This window comes from Chinchilla lanigera, unplaced genomic scaffold, assembly GCF_000276665.1.
Source record: "Chinchilla lanigera isolate Chin_1 unplaced genomic scaffold, ChiLan1.0 scaffold00048, whole genome shotgun sequence".
Taxonomy (NCBI): domain Eukaryota; kingdom Metazoa; phylum Chordata; class Mammalia; order Rodentia; family Chinchillidae; genus Chinchilla; species Chinchilla lanigera.
Window position 1 is genome coordinate 2,935,442 of NW_004955449.1, and position 16,678 is coordinate 2,952,119.

The following is a 16,678-nucleotide window of genomic DNA, read 5'->3' on the forward strand; positions in this document are numbered from 1 at the left end:
TATGAATCCTATAAAGCAAAACTAACCTCCAAAGGGTCATATCTTTCTAATAAAGGATCTCACATGGCACATGATTTGATATGTTTTGAATTACACCTTAATCTTTTTAGATTTTTAATTTAAGCAGTAGTGTCTGAATGAAGGAATGCACAAATCCAGGGATTCCCTCTAATGACAGGAATGTTTAAGTACAATTAGTAATATTTTTGAAAGCCAACAACTGTTTTCCAGAAGAGTGGTACATTTTTTTGTTTCAAACTGGATCACAAATTACTGTATTTTCTTACAATAGTGCTGAACTTTTATTTGAGGTTTTCTGTTTCTGAAAAGCAGACATGATGGATTGAAATAAAAGATAATTTATGGCAATGCTTACTTTCATGTGCAGAGAGAAGCAGTGTAATTGTAATTTACAGTAGCTGTCAAGAAAAATCCATCACAGATGACATTAAAATGACTTATTTTGCCTGAGCCACTTATTGTTTAAATGTGCATAATCTAATAGAAAGAGATTATTTTTTTAAAAAATCCGCTTTATATTGTTCTAAATTAATATCAAAATATACACTTATGAATTAAACATTAAAAAACATTTATTGATACTTTCATCATGACATTAGGTTATTTTTTGATTGAACTGTCATATATTTGTGGTGCATGAATCTATACACTCATGATATTCTCATACAGATACTAGAGACATAATTATAAAAATACGGATTTAGGAATATTTGGAAGCAAATGGAGGTATAGTGAGATTAAGAACACTATGGCCTGAAGATCACTAGGCATCCCTCACAGAGCAAAGCGAGAACTCTTTTCATGAAATCATTCTAGCTGATATTTCTTTAGAAACTTGATCCTATTCTTTAGGTTTTAGAGGAGGATTTCAAAATTTCCTATAGGGCTCTCAATTTTGGGGTAATATAATATTAATACAAGATGCTTCAACGCTCTTGTACCAGTAGAAGGAGGCTATGTAAACATGGTTAATACCTTAAAATAAATGAGACCGCTATGAAAAATGTTTGGAAACCTTTGGTCTATAACGATTTTAAGTACTTCTGGCTCAAAGGTGATTATCATTTGTTTATTTATTCCCTTAAGATTTTGTCTAAATACGAAAAGGCAAAATAATGGACGGCCAGAAATACTGCTTTAAGACATCAGAACAAACATTTGTTAGAATCGAGGCCAGTCTCCTTTCCTGCGGGCAGACATAAACCATCTAAATAATGAAATGCATTAGGGTAAAAGTAAAAAGTTCATTGTCTGTTATTTTCCACATAGTTTTGTAAGTGCAGTTGTTGGGGCTGATCTGGTTTTCAAAGGAGCTTGCACATGCAAATTCATACTCTGCAAAAACTGACCTTTGTACCCAGATAGCTAAAATCCAATGTCATTTTCAATTCTACTCTTCTTCATCATCATCTTCTTCTTTTTTTAATGTAGCTAGAATTAATGTAGTGAATATGTAATGAAATGCATTATCCTGCATGGAGATTTATCAGATTTTCCAACTGAATGCTATGCTTTGCTAGTACTAGCTGGAGTTCACCTGCATGTTGGTGTGGCGTGTGGCTCTTTTTTGTAAAGAGTTAAGTCGTACACAAAAAAAGGGAACAAAGGTCAGCACCCAGCCACCACTTGAATGTGAGATTTTTCTTTTTATTCCCCTTGATGTATACTAGGCTCTGTGTTATTAGTCTTAATGATGGAAAATTGTAGTGTTGATACAAATCTTTTTTTCAAAGTAGTAGGCGGGAGCTCCATTTGTTAGTAAGTTTTTTTTGTGACTAAAAGCCACGGACAGTACATTTATGTAGCAGTAAAAGGCCTAGATGCTCTTTCCATAGCAGAGCTAATTATTCCCACTGTGACCTTACTGATCTAGCCTGTTCCTAGTACATCTCATCTGCACGCCTGTTCCTCTGTGTAGATGGTGTCAGAGAATATGAAAAACCCTATAATGAAACCATTTTCATGATGGAGAAAGGCTACTGGAGTTGCACTTGCTACAAAGAGGCTCAATTATATGAGTAATTGTGATAATTTTCTACATTCATAGCCTTCAATGGGGAAAAAAGAATGAGAGCCACAAAGGAAAATTACTTTAACAAGAAAGTACAGAGAGTAAAAATGGAAGAAGAGACAAAAAGGGGAAAAAATAACCAGAAAAAAAGTTTAAAAAATAGATCTGGAGGGAGGAATAGCGAGACAGGGAGAACAACAGAAATGCTCAAAAGCCCATGTGCAGCTGTGTTGCACAATTAAATTGAATTTTTTTTCTGCAGTTGATGAATGTGACTACTGCAAATGTGCCTCTGTAGTTAGCTATCATTTGTTGTTCCGTGACAGGAAAAGGATAATTACCTCTCAGAGAGAATCAAAGGCTGACATGCCCTTTAGACACAGCCATGAATGCAGAGCTCGATAGAAGGCTTGAATAAGAATCTAGTGTTCTCTGCCCCCTTCTACTGGAGAATAAATTTTGTTAAAATGCAAGCGCACCACCAGTAAATTTGTTGAACCCTAGGTGTTCAAAAATATGAGGTGCATCTATCGACTCATCCCATTTGCAAAAATAAAACTGCATTTTGAATTCATTTCTATTATATTCATGGACAGTAAGATAGTGAGATATGCATTAAATTTCTTTTCCCAGTAGGGGTCTGATTCAACATTTCCTATGAAAGAACAGAGAGACACTATCCTTTTTTCCCAGGCTAGTTAGCCTATAATTTAAAACTGTCAAAAACACAATTTTGTTCAAAGTCCTCAATAAAAGCTTCTCAGATATAACCCAAAGAGATTTTACTAAAGTTTGATTCAGACACTGTTACAATATTTTTAAAGCCATAAATACATTTAACTGATATTTTACTGCCTTTTTCCTTAAAGTATTTGGAGGTGTTTGGAGGGAAAAGGCCGCATCCTTTCAAGGTGACGCAGCCTTCCATCCTTTAGACGGATGGGAAGTGTTCAATGGTTCATATTAATGAGAACAGTACTTGTGTTGGGGGGGCGAACGTGATCATCTTTAACAAAATGCAGCACTTTTAAATGCAAACACATATTCTGCGTGTCTACTTCAAAACAGTTAAGGGGGAGAAAGACCTCAAAGTAGGTAGCAGCCTACAAAGAAAACTAAATTCAGAAAACACACATCCACTCCAAAAGCAAGCATGGAGCACTGTGGGGAAAATATACAGGGGGCTACAGGAAAAATGAATCAGGCAAAAACAGGACAGAAGAGCACTCTTTCAGGATATTCGCTAATTTACTAACTTGAAAGGTAAGGCTTTCTTAAGTTAACATTTTTCATTTTTCAGTCATAGGAATATGTTTCACTTCACTCCTCCCTAAGTTTCAGCTTTTCTCCTTTCTCATTATTCAAGGATTAGGATGCTCAGCCCTTCGTAGGCACTTTTTTCTGTATTTGGTGTGATTTTTGAGTCAGTGAACTACATGCAGACCAATACATCAAGCTAGAACAAAAGCAGACAGAAATATTGTGTGCTGCTCCAGTAAGTTTCTTTGCTGACCCTGGTTTAATTTACTTTTTTAAAACCCTGGGTTTTTTTTTCAACCCAGGGAACAATATTGCAGCTTGGCAGTTCACATACGGATATCAGACTGAAATGATGGTTCTGAATCACAAAACATGTCATCAACCTTATACCAAGCCACCAATAACCTCTGTACCACTTGCCAACCCTCCCTTTACTTGTCAGTGTAAAGCTTACCTGATTGTGTTTCCAATTACAGAGAAAGGGGCCCCTGCCCTGCAAGCTGCAATTGCTTCATCTCTACACCTCCTGGCAACTTCCACCAACTTTTTACCACATTCATCCACATTGCCCACCAAAAATGTTTCAGAGGTGTCGCCATGGTAGCCATTGTAATAGACCTAAACATAGGCAGAAGTTTTAAAATATATCCTTGCTGAAAAAAATCTATTCTCAAAAAAAAAAATCTATTCTCCCAAAGTACAGCGTTCACTTCTGTGTTCAGAAAATTCATGTATATTACCCTTTCAGAATTATTCTCGTCTGCCTTATATAAAAAAAGAAAAAACAGATATACTATAACCTTACAGAAATTAAGAAGACGAAGCTATATAATGATATTATAGAAATCTGAAAAACAAATGTCTAGAATGGTTGATTCAACATTCTGATTAATAATGCTACTGTAACATTTTGTTTCCTTATTTTATTTCAGAAGGCAAAACTATACATGTAAAAACAGTGACCAAATATATTGACCTACACAATTGCCAAAATAGATTTAAAAAACTAACAGGTATTTAGCATGTTACAAATCTTCTTCAGTGTCATGAAGACTTATGTTATCTTTTATTTCTGGTTCTATACTTGGAAGTAATAAATAATGACAAGAATAAATAAGAAAGAAACGTTGGTATTATAACGGATGATAGGAGAATGTAGTTCTAAGAAATAAAACATATCAAAGTAGGAATGAAACAAGCTATAGAGAAATCCTATGTGAGGAAGTGAAATCTTAACTAATGTTCCAGATAGCAGAATGTCAACAGGAAACACTCTAAGGGGATTTTTAAAGAATTAGAATATAACAAAACAAATTGATGAGTAAAATTATAGAAAATATAATCTTATCAGTCTTCAAGGATTTAGAAGTCCTTCAGAGTCTTGAAAGACACAACTTTCATTACAAAAAAAAGTCAATGATGACCAAACCCTGTAGTAAATATAGAAGCTGGAGGAGATGGGCTGAATATTGATCCCTGAACGCAGCACAGTATTTATTATTTTGCACAAATTTTTCCTAATTATTTTTCACAGTTTTCTTTCTCATAAAGTAGAATGAAGAAACTTATAAAAAGATATTTATCTTCACTTTGTGTCCTAATAATGACTATCTTCAATCTGTATACTATTCTGCATCTTAAATGCTTTCTTATACTCCATGAAGTAAGAAATGTCTTAATAAAAATCTTCAGGAAATTGAGGTACAGGCAGGTAAATTGTCTGGGATTAGTGATAGAACACAGAGGTAACCAAGATGAATGTGATGGATTCTTAGTTTCTAATCAAGTGTTTTCACTACTGTATAAATTATCTCAATTACTCTGCAATAGAGCAGTGTTTTATACACTTATTCCATTTATGGTCCTCTGCAATCTAGGAAAATGCAAACTCTAATTTTATATGAAAGAATATGAAATTTTCTAATACAACTCTTCAAGAAACTTTTTAACTGTAAACTATAGTTTTTAAAAGTACAAATGTATTACTTTTTAAATTACGATCTGCTTTTTCATATTACTTTTTTGTTTGTTTGCAGTACTGAGGGTTGAACTCAGAGTCTTCCCTTTGAGCTACATCCCTGGCCCTCTTTTATTTTTATTTTAAGACAGGGTCTTGCTAAATTGCTAAACTGCCTAGGCTGGGCTTGAACTTGAAATCCTCCTGCCGTAGTCTCCCTTGTAGCTGGGATTACAGGCATGTTCCACCAGTCATATAACTTTTTGCTGGCTTTCAAGATGAATACCTGAAAGATTCAATATATATGGAAATACAATACTTTTGAAAGTCTGTGGTACTCATCTATAAGTACTGTTTTTATCCACAAACTATTCTTGTTTTTACTTCATTTACTTAACAAATATTTATTGTGCTACCACTAAGAGCATCCCATTGTCTTTTTTAAAGAAAATTCAACCTTCAAGAGAAAGAGAAATCTATCCCTTTGTGAAACACAGCAGATATAAACAACTATAAAATTCAATTTAAGTACTTCCTGATAAAAGTATAGAACATAGTAAGGGAGTTCTTTACTGAATAAAATATTTCATAAGAAATATAATTTAAGATACTGACCTGTTTCCTAGACTCCTTTACATGTCTAGATACTTATTTTAGATATTTGAAAGTATATCACTGTACTTATGAGCTTCATAATTATTAGGATAATATAAATTTTAACACTGAAATTACTTATTAAAAGTCTTTAGGAACTTTGACAAGGAAAAAAGTATTCCATTTGGACACACTGGAAACAGAAGAATATGCTGATTTCATTCAGACAGTAATATTTTGTTAGAAAAAAAAATTTGTTAGAGGGTGCTTAGGTGAAAAAATAAATGTAAAACCATAAAATCAGGTTCAATCCAAAATAAAACCTACATTATGAGAAACATTTTATTTTAGGTATGCTTCATAAAATTCTTCCTATATGATTCTGACTTGGAAAGATACCAACAGGATATGTGGAGCAAATATTCAAGTATTCTAATAAGATAAAAGAAAGTACTCTAAGTAGGATATAGAAAATAGTGAGCAATAAAAGGAGTGTTGGTTCTATCCATGTATAAATTGGTATGAAGAAACTTGAACAACTAAAAATCTGACAGAATTCATCTGTTGGAGCCTATCTCATTAGATTTTCATCTCATTCACACTCTTAGCTAAGTTTCATGGTCTGAATATCAAATAACTAGTAGTAAAAATGCTTCCTCCTTAGGCAGGCATGGTGGCACATACCTGTAATCCCAGCATCTGAGACGGTGAGGCAGGGATCACTATCAGTTCTAGCCCAGCCTGGGCTACATAGTAAGTTTAAGGCCAGCTTGAACTACATAACAAGACCCTGCCTCAAAAAACAAAACAGGACAAATTTCTTCATTAATAGGAACTATATTCCTTGAGTGTTATCCATCTCAACTAATTCTCATCATATATTTAAATTTTACTTAAAAACTTATTTATTAAAATAAAATGAGCACAAATATTCCAAATCTGAGAATGGTGAAGAGTTAAGAAAATTAGAAAAGGTTACCACATCTACAGTTTGAGGGCTCTCTGTTAAATTACTCAAGTTTGTTATTTCAAAAAGATTATCAACCATTTAGTGAAAACTTAAGGCCACAGAGAAAGCCACTCTACTTATATGCTTTGAGCTTGAGACTCTCTATACCAGAAATGGAACATAACGTTACCTTCAGGGATTTTAATAAATCTAGGGAACACTGCTAGCAAAAGAGTTGCTGTCCAAATAGACTGACACACAGGCCAATGTAGCCCCTAATGACAGAGTAAGATAATGACAGGCCCCACTCAAAATCAGCAGGAAGAGGAAGATCAATCTTGGCAGAGTGAAGGAAAAATGCTGGCTTTCTTCGTGTTAGCTCATCTCATACATATCTAGCTTCAGCAGCTGCCCAGTGCTGTGGTGCTCTGCATTAACTACACAGTGGATCAATAACAATTACACCTTCTCAAAAACATGACACATAGCAGGATTGGGTTGACATTTCACTTAGGCCAACATTGATCTCAGTGCATCTGATTCTAGCCCCAAATTCAAGTCAGGCCTGGGTTTACTTGGAATAAACACAGAGTTAAAGACAAAAAAGGAAACCAGCTGCTTGCGTCTGGGGCTAGAAGTAAACAGCACTTCTACCGGTGCAGTTCACATTTTCAATCCACTCTTCTTCCCGTTGCTACTAGCGATTCTGAAGTTGATCAAAGACTATTTTTTCATATGATTTACTCACCGTGACATCAATGTTGATAATATCTCCATCCTGAAGAGGTCGACTGAAACCCAAACAGAAAAAAAAAGGTGATAGACAGATCTTAATAAAAGGAATATAAAAATAAATACCTAATGATTACTATCACAAAATCAATGAGTCACAGTGATAATTTCAAATAAAGAAGGAATAAATGTAATAACTATGTTAGTCACAGCAAATTTTATAAGAAATACATAAAGTGAACACATTGCCACTGTTTAAAAATTAACTGTTTAAAATGATATACTTATCAGTTACCTTAATTTTGTAAAGAATGAAAACAATAGTTGATAATAAAAATTTGCCTACATTATATTCTTATGTATGTGGTAAAAACTGAAGAAGGTAAAAGAAAGAGTGAAGGCATAACTACTTTTGTAGATCACATACTGCTTTAACAAATATTAGATGGTGACATTATATCCATTTAGCAGTACAATACTTCCAAATTTTTGTTTTATCATTATCAACTTCAGAAGCTTGTAGGTGGCTTTCAATGAACTATTGTGTCTTTCAACATAAGTTATAAATCTTAGTTTCATGTTTTAGTTTCCAAAGGAATAATATGTTATTAAGAATGAATACCTGTCAGGAATACCATGACACAGCACGTTGTTTACAGAGGTACAAACAGATTTTGGAAAGCCTCCATAGCCTAGAGGTGAGGGATAGGCATTATGACTGATGATTTCCTGATGAACAAGAGCATCTATCTCTTCAGTTGTCATGTCAACCTAAAATATTCAAAAAAGAAATTGTGGTGACAGTTGAAGACATTTCCTGTATTTACTGACTATGCCTTTAGCCACAGTACTCCAGTGTGAGACAGTATAAAATTACTATGATAAACATAAGGTATAACACTTTAATTAATTATGACTAATGTTAGCATGCTTAATTGGGATTTTTTAATGATTATTTGGGTATAGGATGGTGTCATGAACTACTAGGAAACAGAAAATTTCAACTCTAGGATCCTCTAAATCATTTGTGAGTCGTTAAATGAAATGACTCCTATTTGGCCTGAAGATTTCAACAATGTGGCCTGTAGTAGTTACATCACTTTCCTCAAGGGTAGTGCCCTAGCTAATGAAAAAATATAGGTAAGTGCTCAAAAGGATCTTGGTGTTTAGACACCAAGGCTGGAAAAGTAGGTCAACTCACACCTTTTTACTTTAGGGAAACACTACATGGGTTTTGCAGCAATGGCATGGAGATTATGGGTCATCATTTTAAAAACTTAGTCTGATATATTTTATAGAGATCTGATTTTCGCTAATCTTGGTTTCTTTCATGCCTAAATAAATGTTTACACAATTTTCCCTTACCAGAAGGTATCCAACTGTTTCCAAACAGTGGAAACTGAAGTTCAATTTATATGTGTGTGTTTTTGTGATACTAAGACTTGAACCCAGGGCTTCATCCATGCTAAGGGAGCACTCTGATACTCAGCTACATCACAAGCCCCTGAGACTGCGTTTTATAAGCATGTGAAGGCTATCTCCATGATATAAGATTCTAAAATAAAAGTGAAATCTTTCATTAATAAGCGACTTCATCCTTGAGTCTCACTTCCAGAATTTTTCCCACTTTTAGGACACTATTGATATTTTCTTTTATGATCTTTATAGAGCAGGCATTTCTAATTATTATAAAAGATTTGTAGTAAGTTGGCTGTATATAATTATATTTACATATTACCACTAGTTTTGTGTATCTGGTCTGATCTTTCTTTACAGAGATAATGCAAAAATAAAAAAAAGGAGGCAAAATATAAGACCGAGTAGCTCCAGGCACACAGGAAAAAAGTGTGGGAAACAGAATAGAAACTCTAGGCAGGAGTGGGGGCCAACAGTCAAAGCCATCTGCCACTGATCAACTTGGATAGGGTGAGTTATCCCAAAATGCCTCCAGAATGATGCTAGTTAAAAATGGATTTGGGTTTTCAAATTACCTCTAGAATGCACACATAAAATAATAAATCCCTTTTTCCTATTCCAACGCTTTACTTTTTTTTTTTTTTTAACAAATTAGACATATTAAAAAAAATTACATGTATACAAAAGAAGAATTAAGGAAAAAGAGAAAGAAAGAGTGTTTGTTGCCCCTTATGTAAGTCACTCAGACTTGGTGAGACGCCACCTTTAAACTCTTCCCAGCCAGGAGGAGGACATGACGGGCCAGCTGACAAGCCTGACGAAGCCCTTGAATCTGATCTTCATTCTTAACTTCTATGCTGTCTCCCCAGCCGGGTACAATGCCTGTCGTCACATAGTCTGGCTTCTTTATATGCTTGAGGAAAAAGGATTGAAAATGAAGATCAGAACCCAGCGCATGACAATGGGATCATTTTTTCGGACACAGCCTCCTGCTTCATGGAGCTCTGCCCTTCCTGCCGGAGCACCGACCTCCGAAGCCAGCACAACAGACCCTCCAGGCTGCCCCCAGTTCCTTCCCCTGCCCTTTTGAACTTAACATTGCCTGTTACTGCTGCCTCTGGATGGTCTGTTAACCTCACCATGCTCTGAGTCAAACTGGACTGAAGTAGATTTCTGGTCAAAACAAACAGTGGTTTTTCTTTCCTCTGCCTCCAACCCTGTTGGAAGCATATCACCACTGAAAAATACTGCCAAACTTCCAACCTGCCAAATAATTAATTAAGAGGGACTTTCATCTTCTCAACACAAAGATAAAATTTAAGCAAAAGATGGCTCCTCATACCATCTTCCAAAGAATACACTGACTGTCAAGGGCAAGCAGCCTCTTAGGCATACACTTTCCTTATACTTGGAAACCCTACTCAAACTCAGTGCTAGAAGATAAAACCAAGCAGCATTCTTTTCTTTTTTCCCCCAAGTACATAAAAATTACTTAGAACATATCCATCATTTGTTAAGAACAATAGCCCCTTAACTCAAAGCATTCAAACCTGATCACTTTTGCAGAGCATCCTCTACCACTTCCTCAAACCCATTGGTAGTATGCACAAAAATACCACCTTACACACAGTGCTTTCAGGCCCAAGGCTTGCAGAGCCCTTAATAATTTATTCATAGCAACTGTACATACGCACTGTTGAACAGAACACAGCAGCTTGGGACAGGAAGCTAACAAAGGTCACACCATTCAAGGGCAACATCATGTATCTCTGGAAGGACTGAGGCTGGGGCTCTTCTCTTTGTGAAGAGTGTCATGCTGGTTTTTCCTGTGCAGAGGGGCTTTCCAGAGGTAAAAGCATTGTTCGGTTTGCTGCAGCTGAGCTCTGGAGGAGCATCTGCTCTCCTACAGCCACCCCACCAATGCCCAAGGCTCACTGGGTCTCCCCCACATGGTCTATTTTCTTGTCTTACCTCTGCTCTGTGATCTGGTGAGGTCACAACTATAGGCAGAGAGGCTATTGTGGTGCCACTGCAAGTGACTGAAATGTCTAAAGCAATACATTCACCTATCCCAAGATTTCTTTTTCTTTTCTACCAAGGAAAAAGAATGTCAATTTTGTGACTAATACTAAATGCTGGCTCTATCTACGATGGTCAGACCTCAGTCAAGGCAGGAATATCCTCTGTCTTGTGAGCCCTTGCCACAAAAATGGGCTACAAAACTTCAGGTGGTATAACATTCGTAATGTAGACTCACTGTAATACAACGAGAACAACAACAAAAGTTGTAAAGGGGAGAAAGCAAATGGTTTTTATGACAAATCTCTATATTTTTTTCAGCTATCCTCCTTTTTTCCTAAATGACTCAGAAATCTCCTTTATATTACATTTTGAAAAATGCAGAAATTGTTCTTACACAGAACTGAAATCTTTGTATAAAAAATACTCTGAGATAAGATGTTACATTTAATTCACTCCAGAGGGCTACTCAAACACTGCAGCATTAGTAACATGGCTAGTAGAAGTGCAGGCTTAATAAAAACATCTGCTGTGTTAGTTTCAAGGAATCTCCCTCGAACCATCACGATTTTATACTCATTCTTTTCCTCTAAAACAGTTAGGAAACTATATATGTGTAATTTTATTTTCATGATAGAAACAGCGTAGGAAATTCCATGGCAAAAATTTACTTATTTATTTATCTTTTTCCATGGCAAAAATTTAAATTTTAAATAAGCTAAGCCGTTGTGTGCTCAGAGTTTTACTTTTAAAAATTAATGTTCTAGAACTGCAGCATGTTAAAACTTATGTTACAATTTCAAATCACAAATCAAGTTTTAAAATTATGACTCCAATGGCTCAGAAATCAAAGATACAAAAACATTTATCATTTCTGCAGTCAACCTTTATCTTGGCTGGAAAAAGTAGCAGATAACAAGCAATACAATACCTCTGGGACAGGATGCGCTGAAGAAACTACAGCCGGCAAAACTATACTGTGTGAAGTATCTCTTTGTCTCCAGAAAAAGAAATTTCTTCTTTGTTGACTGCTGGACTGCTTGTGTAAGGAGATATGATTGAATGGTGAAGAGAAAATTCTACGACAGCCTACGAGCAGAAATAGATGTATTTTAAGTTAAAAAAAAAAGAAAAGAAAAACTAATACAGTATTGCACTTGAAGGTGTTGCACTATTAAATCATTATTCTAATCCTTTATTGACTCAAAAAGGAAAAGCTCCAAACAGAAAGGAAAACAGGAGTATTCTGGGTCTTAGTACAATAGTAGCACAGCGTAATAGCTAATGCTATGTTTACATAAATGTCTGACAATGGAAAGCTCTACTCTAAGGGGAAACAAACATATAGAAACATCTGCTAAGCACTCGGGTTATAAAAAGAACAATTCCTGCTGTGGTACCTTATGCGACTATGTCCAGGATAACCTCAGAATTTAAGGTACTATTTTGATGGCTTTATACACTTTAAAACCGTTTTCCTTTCAAGAATCATGGATAAATTTCCAGCTGCACTTTTGCCCCCCATAGGATTACTACTGTGTGTTAAGTTCATGTGTATCAAGGCATTATATTAAAATTCATTGCAATGAATGCTCAAGCCAGATAAAGACCAAATAGCAAAAATGTGGCCATAACTCTGAAAGAAACCAAACACAGGGTCCTAAAGTATTTACAACAGAGATTTAGAAATATCTATCAAATTCTAACTGCACAGTTTTCAGATGCAGTGACTTATCTCCTTGGACTATATCCCATGGATATTATGCATTGTGAATGTACAAAGACATACCCTCACTGAAGCACTGTTTGGGTAGAAAAAAATAGGAAACAATCTAAGTAGGTGCAAGGGAGAAACACTGACAGGGGACTGGTTAAATATATTCTAGTATATCTACACAGCAGAAAACTGGGGCCATAAAAAAAAAAAGAAAACTAAGTCATCTCTTTATCGATAAAAGATATCATAAGATATTGTTAAGAAAAAAAGCAAGTGCTAAACAATATGCATAAGAAGCCCATTAATGTAAAAAGAATTTGTATATTTATATATATAAGCTTATATATGCCTATAAAATTTCTGGAAATTAATATTCACCCATAATGGTTCTTGCTGGAGCATGTGATTAGGGGTGGAGGAAGCCTTTTTGATTTATTGCATCCATCTTCCTTCCTTCCTTCTTTCCTTTTTTCCTTCCTTCTTTTTTTTCTCTCCCCCCCCCCCCTTTCTTTCTTTGGTTTTCTTGAGACAGAGTCTCACTATGTGGTTTCAGGCTGATCTTGAGCTCACTGTGTAGCCCAGGATGGCTTTAAACTCCCTGGCAATTCTCCTGCCTCAGCCTCCCGAGGACTGGGATTACACATCCATCACCATGCTTGGCTTCATTGCATTTTCTTCAACACTAGTAGGCCTTTTAAACCATCCTCTTGCATTCCTGTTACCATGAAGACAACAGTTTAAAAAAATCTCCAATAGGTCACCACAATATGGTAGGGGTTGGCAAACTATAGCCCAAAGGCCAAATCTTTTTTTTAAAACAGCTCAAGGCTTCAAAAGGGTTTTTAACATTTACAAATGGTTGGAACAAAACAAAACAAAACAAAACAAAACAAAACAAAACAAAACAAAACAAAACAAACAAGTAAAAAAAAAAAAAGAAAAACAGTATTTTATAACACAAAGACTTATATGAATTTCAAACCTTGGGGCCTATAGCTCCCCTCATTTGCTGACAATTACAGAAGATTCTGAGCTGCAGTGGTCGCGTCCCGTAATGACAGAGGTGCAGCCCACAAAGCCTAAAATACTGACCATCAGGTATCTTAGCAGAAGCTTGCTGACTTCTGCTCTACTAGGGCACTCACTGGGTATCAGGAGGTTCCCAGGCCAGCAGGGGCAGTGTAACTGGGCACAAAGATGCAAATCCAAGGCCCCTCCTCCATCTACTGACTCAGACTGGAGATGAGGCCAGTGGCCTGTGCTTAGCAGCCCGCAGAGCGATCCTCATGCACAACAGGTTTGATAACTACTGGCCCAGAGTAACTTTTCAGCTGTGAAACCTAATGGAAACAGGAATGGTGGTGAGGAATAGCCCCAAACTCAGGCCATCCTTTCACTGGGAGGAGAAAAGGCACTGACGCAAACAAAGTCCAGTGGTCAGGGATTCGGTATCAGAAGTTTCACTTTATTCTGCTCTTCTGTTAAGGTGAATGCAATACTGTTGCATCAAACTCAACTTAAAGGAGTGGATGGATTAGGTCAACCCATTGCCACTTTCGGAAAAAAATAACGAATAATAGTAGTACCAGTAGTTTTATGATGCTGGGTCCTTTTTTTCTCTTTATTTTCAATGGTGGGATCAAACGCAGAGCCTTGCAACTATTAGTTAAGTGTTCTACCATTGAACTACATCCCCAACCCCACTGGGCTTTGGGTACTATTTTAAACAATTCCATATAACAGATAAAAGTCCAGAAATATACCCTTTTTGTAGTAGTGGGGACTGAACTCAGTGCTTTCATACTGTTCTACATCCCCAGCCCCTTTTTAATTAAAAATTTTCTTTTTAAAAAGCTTTGTTTTGGGGGCTGGGGAGTTAGCTCAGTGGCACAGCGCCTGCCTGGCAAGAGCAAGGTCGTTAGTTCAATTCCTGATATGGGGGGAAAAAACAGAAAAAAAAAGAAAAAAGCTTTGTTTGTTTGTTTTGGAGACGGAATCTTACCGTGTTGCCCAGGTTGGTCTTCAACACCTGGCCTCAAGCAAACCTTCTGCCTCAACTTCCCAAGTAGCTCTGGGGTAGATGCGAATCACCATACATGGCTTTAAAAGTTGCTTGATAGAGGCAGGTACATATCCCCCGAAGCATGTAAAGTGTATTTCCCTAATAATGATACCATCAGCCCCGGGGCTGTCAACTGACAGATGAGGGGTGTGGTAGTGTCCAAGATAAAGCAGATATTTGGAAAGCAAAAGCCTGAACTTGTATCTCGGTTCTACCACTTGTTATCTCTGTGGCCCTGAACAAGTTTCTTTTGAATGTCAGGTGAGAACTAAATGAAATAAGGGATGTGAAAGGGCTTTGTTTTTGGCAGACATCCAGTAAACAATAGTTCCTTCAAGAGAGTAACATGGGAGAGAAAACTGAGTCGTGAACTGCTAGTGCTCCAATTCACAGCTGAAGACACACAGAGGGAGCGCAAGGGAAGGCAAGTGGAGCTGCTTCCGCAGAGCATATTACTTCTCAAAGGCGTGAGAGGAACTGAGCTTAAGGGAATACGCAGAAAATGCAAAAGGCATCATAAAACTACTGGTACTACTATTATTCATTATTTTTTCCGCAAGTGGCAATGGGTTGACCTAATCCATCCACTCCTTTAAGCCAAGTTCCTTTCACTGACCAAACACAAGCCTCAGTGAGGTGTATTTGAGTAGTCTGTGGATATGGAACGGAAAATTTGGGCACTCATAGAATCAAACCATGATTCCAGCTCCCTAACTGTATCTGTAGGCAGGACCACATACAAGACACATGCTTGCAGTGTCTCTTCTGAGGTAAGTATTATTACTATTATAATACTAATGAAATAATAATTGTGGATCACATTTTATGAACACTTTCTTTGAATAAAAGCTCAATGCCTTTTATTTTATTTTGACAGGGTCTTGCTAAGGAGCCAAGACTGGACTTGAACTAATGCAGTCCTCCTGCCTCAGCCTCCCAAGTGCTGAGATTACAGGGATGTGCTATCATACTGAGCTCTGTACATTATCTCTTATTAACTCTATCAGGTAGACAGGCACTTGTTAACATTACTATTTTATGAATGAGGAACTAAGATTTACATCTCTAGTAATCAATAACCAGGCTCCAGGCTCCAGTCTTCCAAGTCCAAATCTAGGTCGGTATTTGTCAGTCAAAGCTGCCTCCCAACAGTGGGTTGCCTTGGCCTTGCTATAAAATGCATTGTTTCAAGGATTTAATTTTGAGGAATCAAAAAAAAAAAATCAAAAAAATTTTTTGAATCATGAAAAATATACCACGGGGCCAATTGAGATTTAAAATGAAAATGCTGTCCATGAAGGTTCTTTGGAAGTACTTAGAATTAAACCCAGGGATCTCACGCATGCAAGGCAATTACTACTGAGCTACATCTCCAGACATTTTCTAAGAAAATTCTTAGATGATCTAATGAGGAGCCACTGTGGTAGCAAAAAGAGCATGAACTTCTGAAGTTACCAAAATTTCTGAGCCCCACTTTCTTCACCATTAAAAGGGAATAATAATGCTTTTTTTTACTATAAGGCTAATGTGAACATTGCTTTACATATACAATATGCGTAAACCTCTAAGAAAAACAAGTGTTCCTGGTGGTGCATGCCTATGATCATAGCACGAGGCAGGATGACATAGGAGGATAGCGAGTTTGAGGCCAGCCTGGAGTTCACAGCAAGATCGTTTCTCAAACAACAAACTCAGAAAACAACAACAGAATGTGAGAGTTCCATAAACGCTTATTTTCCTTTTCTTTCTCCATTCTTTTGCCTGTTTATCTGGAGTCTCTGAATGTATTCTTTCATTCAATGACTTTCTGCACTTATCCTAGGGATGCAGGGAATACGGTGGGGAGGCACAGTCTTTGCTGTTGTAGAGTCGCCATTCTAGTGGTGGGAGGTAAACAATAGCAAATCCACAAATACACTGGATTCATCAGATGGTGATAT

The 16,678-nt window shown here is 36.6% G+C and overlaps 1 protein-coding gene across 3 annotated transcripts in view; it reads right to left on the reverse strand.

Moving 5' to 3' along the window:
- The window catches only part of Metap1d (methionyl aminopeptidase type 1D (mitochondrial)), an 86,621-nt gene that overhangs the window by 5,959 nt on the left and 63,984 nt on the right, over positions 1-16,678 (reverse strand). For all 3 annotated transcript variants that reach the window (XM_005393221.2, XM_005393223.2, XM_005393222.2), the window contains 5 exons: positions 11,891-12,048; positions 9,704-9,853; positions 8,147-8,295; positions 7,541-7,583; positions 3,747-3,910 (listed from right to left, as the gene is read on the reverse strand). In XM_005393221.2, the coding sequence (XP_005393278.1) occupies positions 3,747-3,910; positions 7,541-7,583; positions 8,147-8,295; positions 9,704-9,853; positions 11,891-12,048 (664 nt within the window). The remainder of the gene's footprint in view (positions 1-3,746; positions 3,911-7,540; positions 7,584-8,146; positions 8,296-9,703; positions 9,854-11,890; positions 12,049-16,678) is intronic.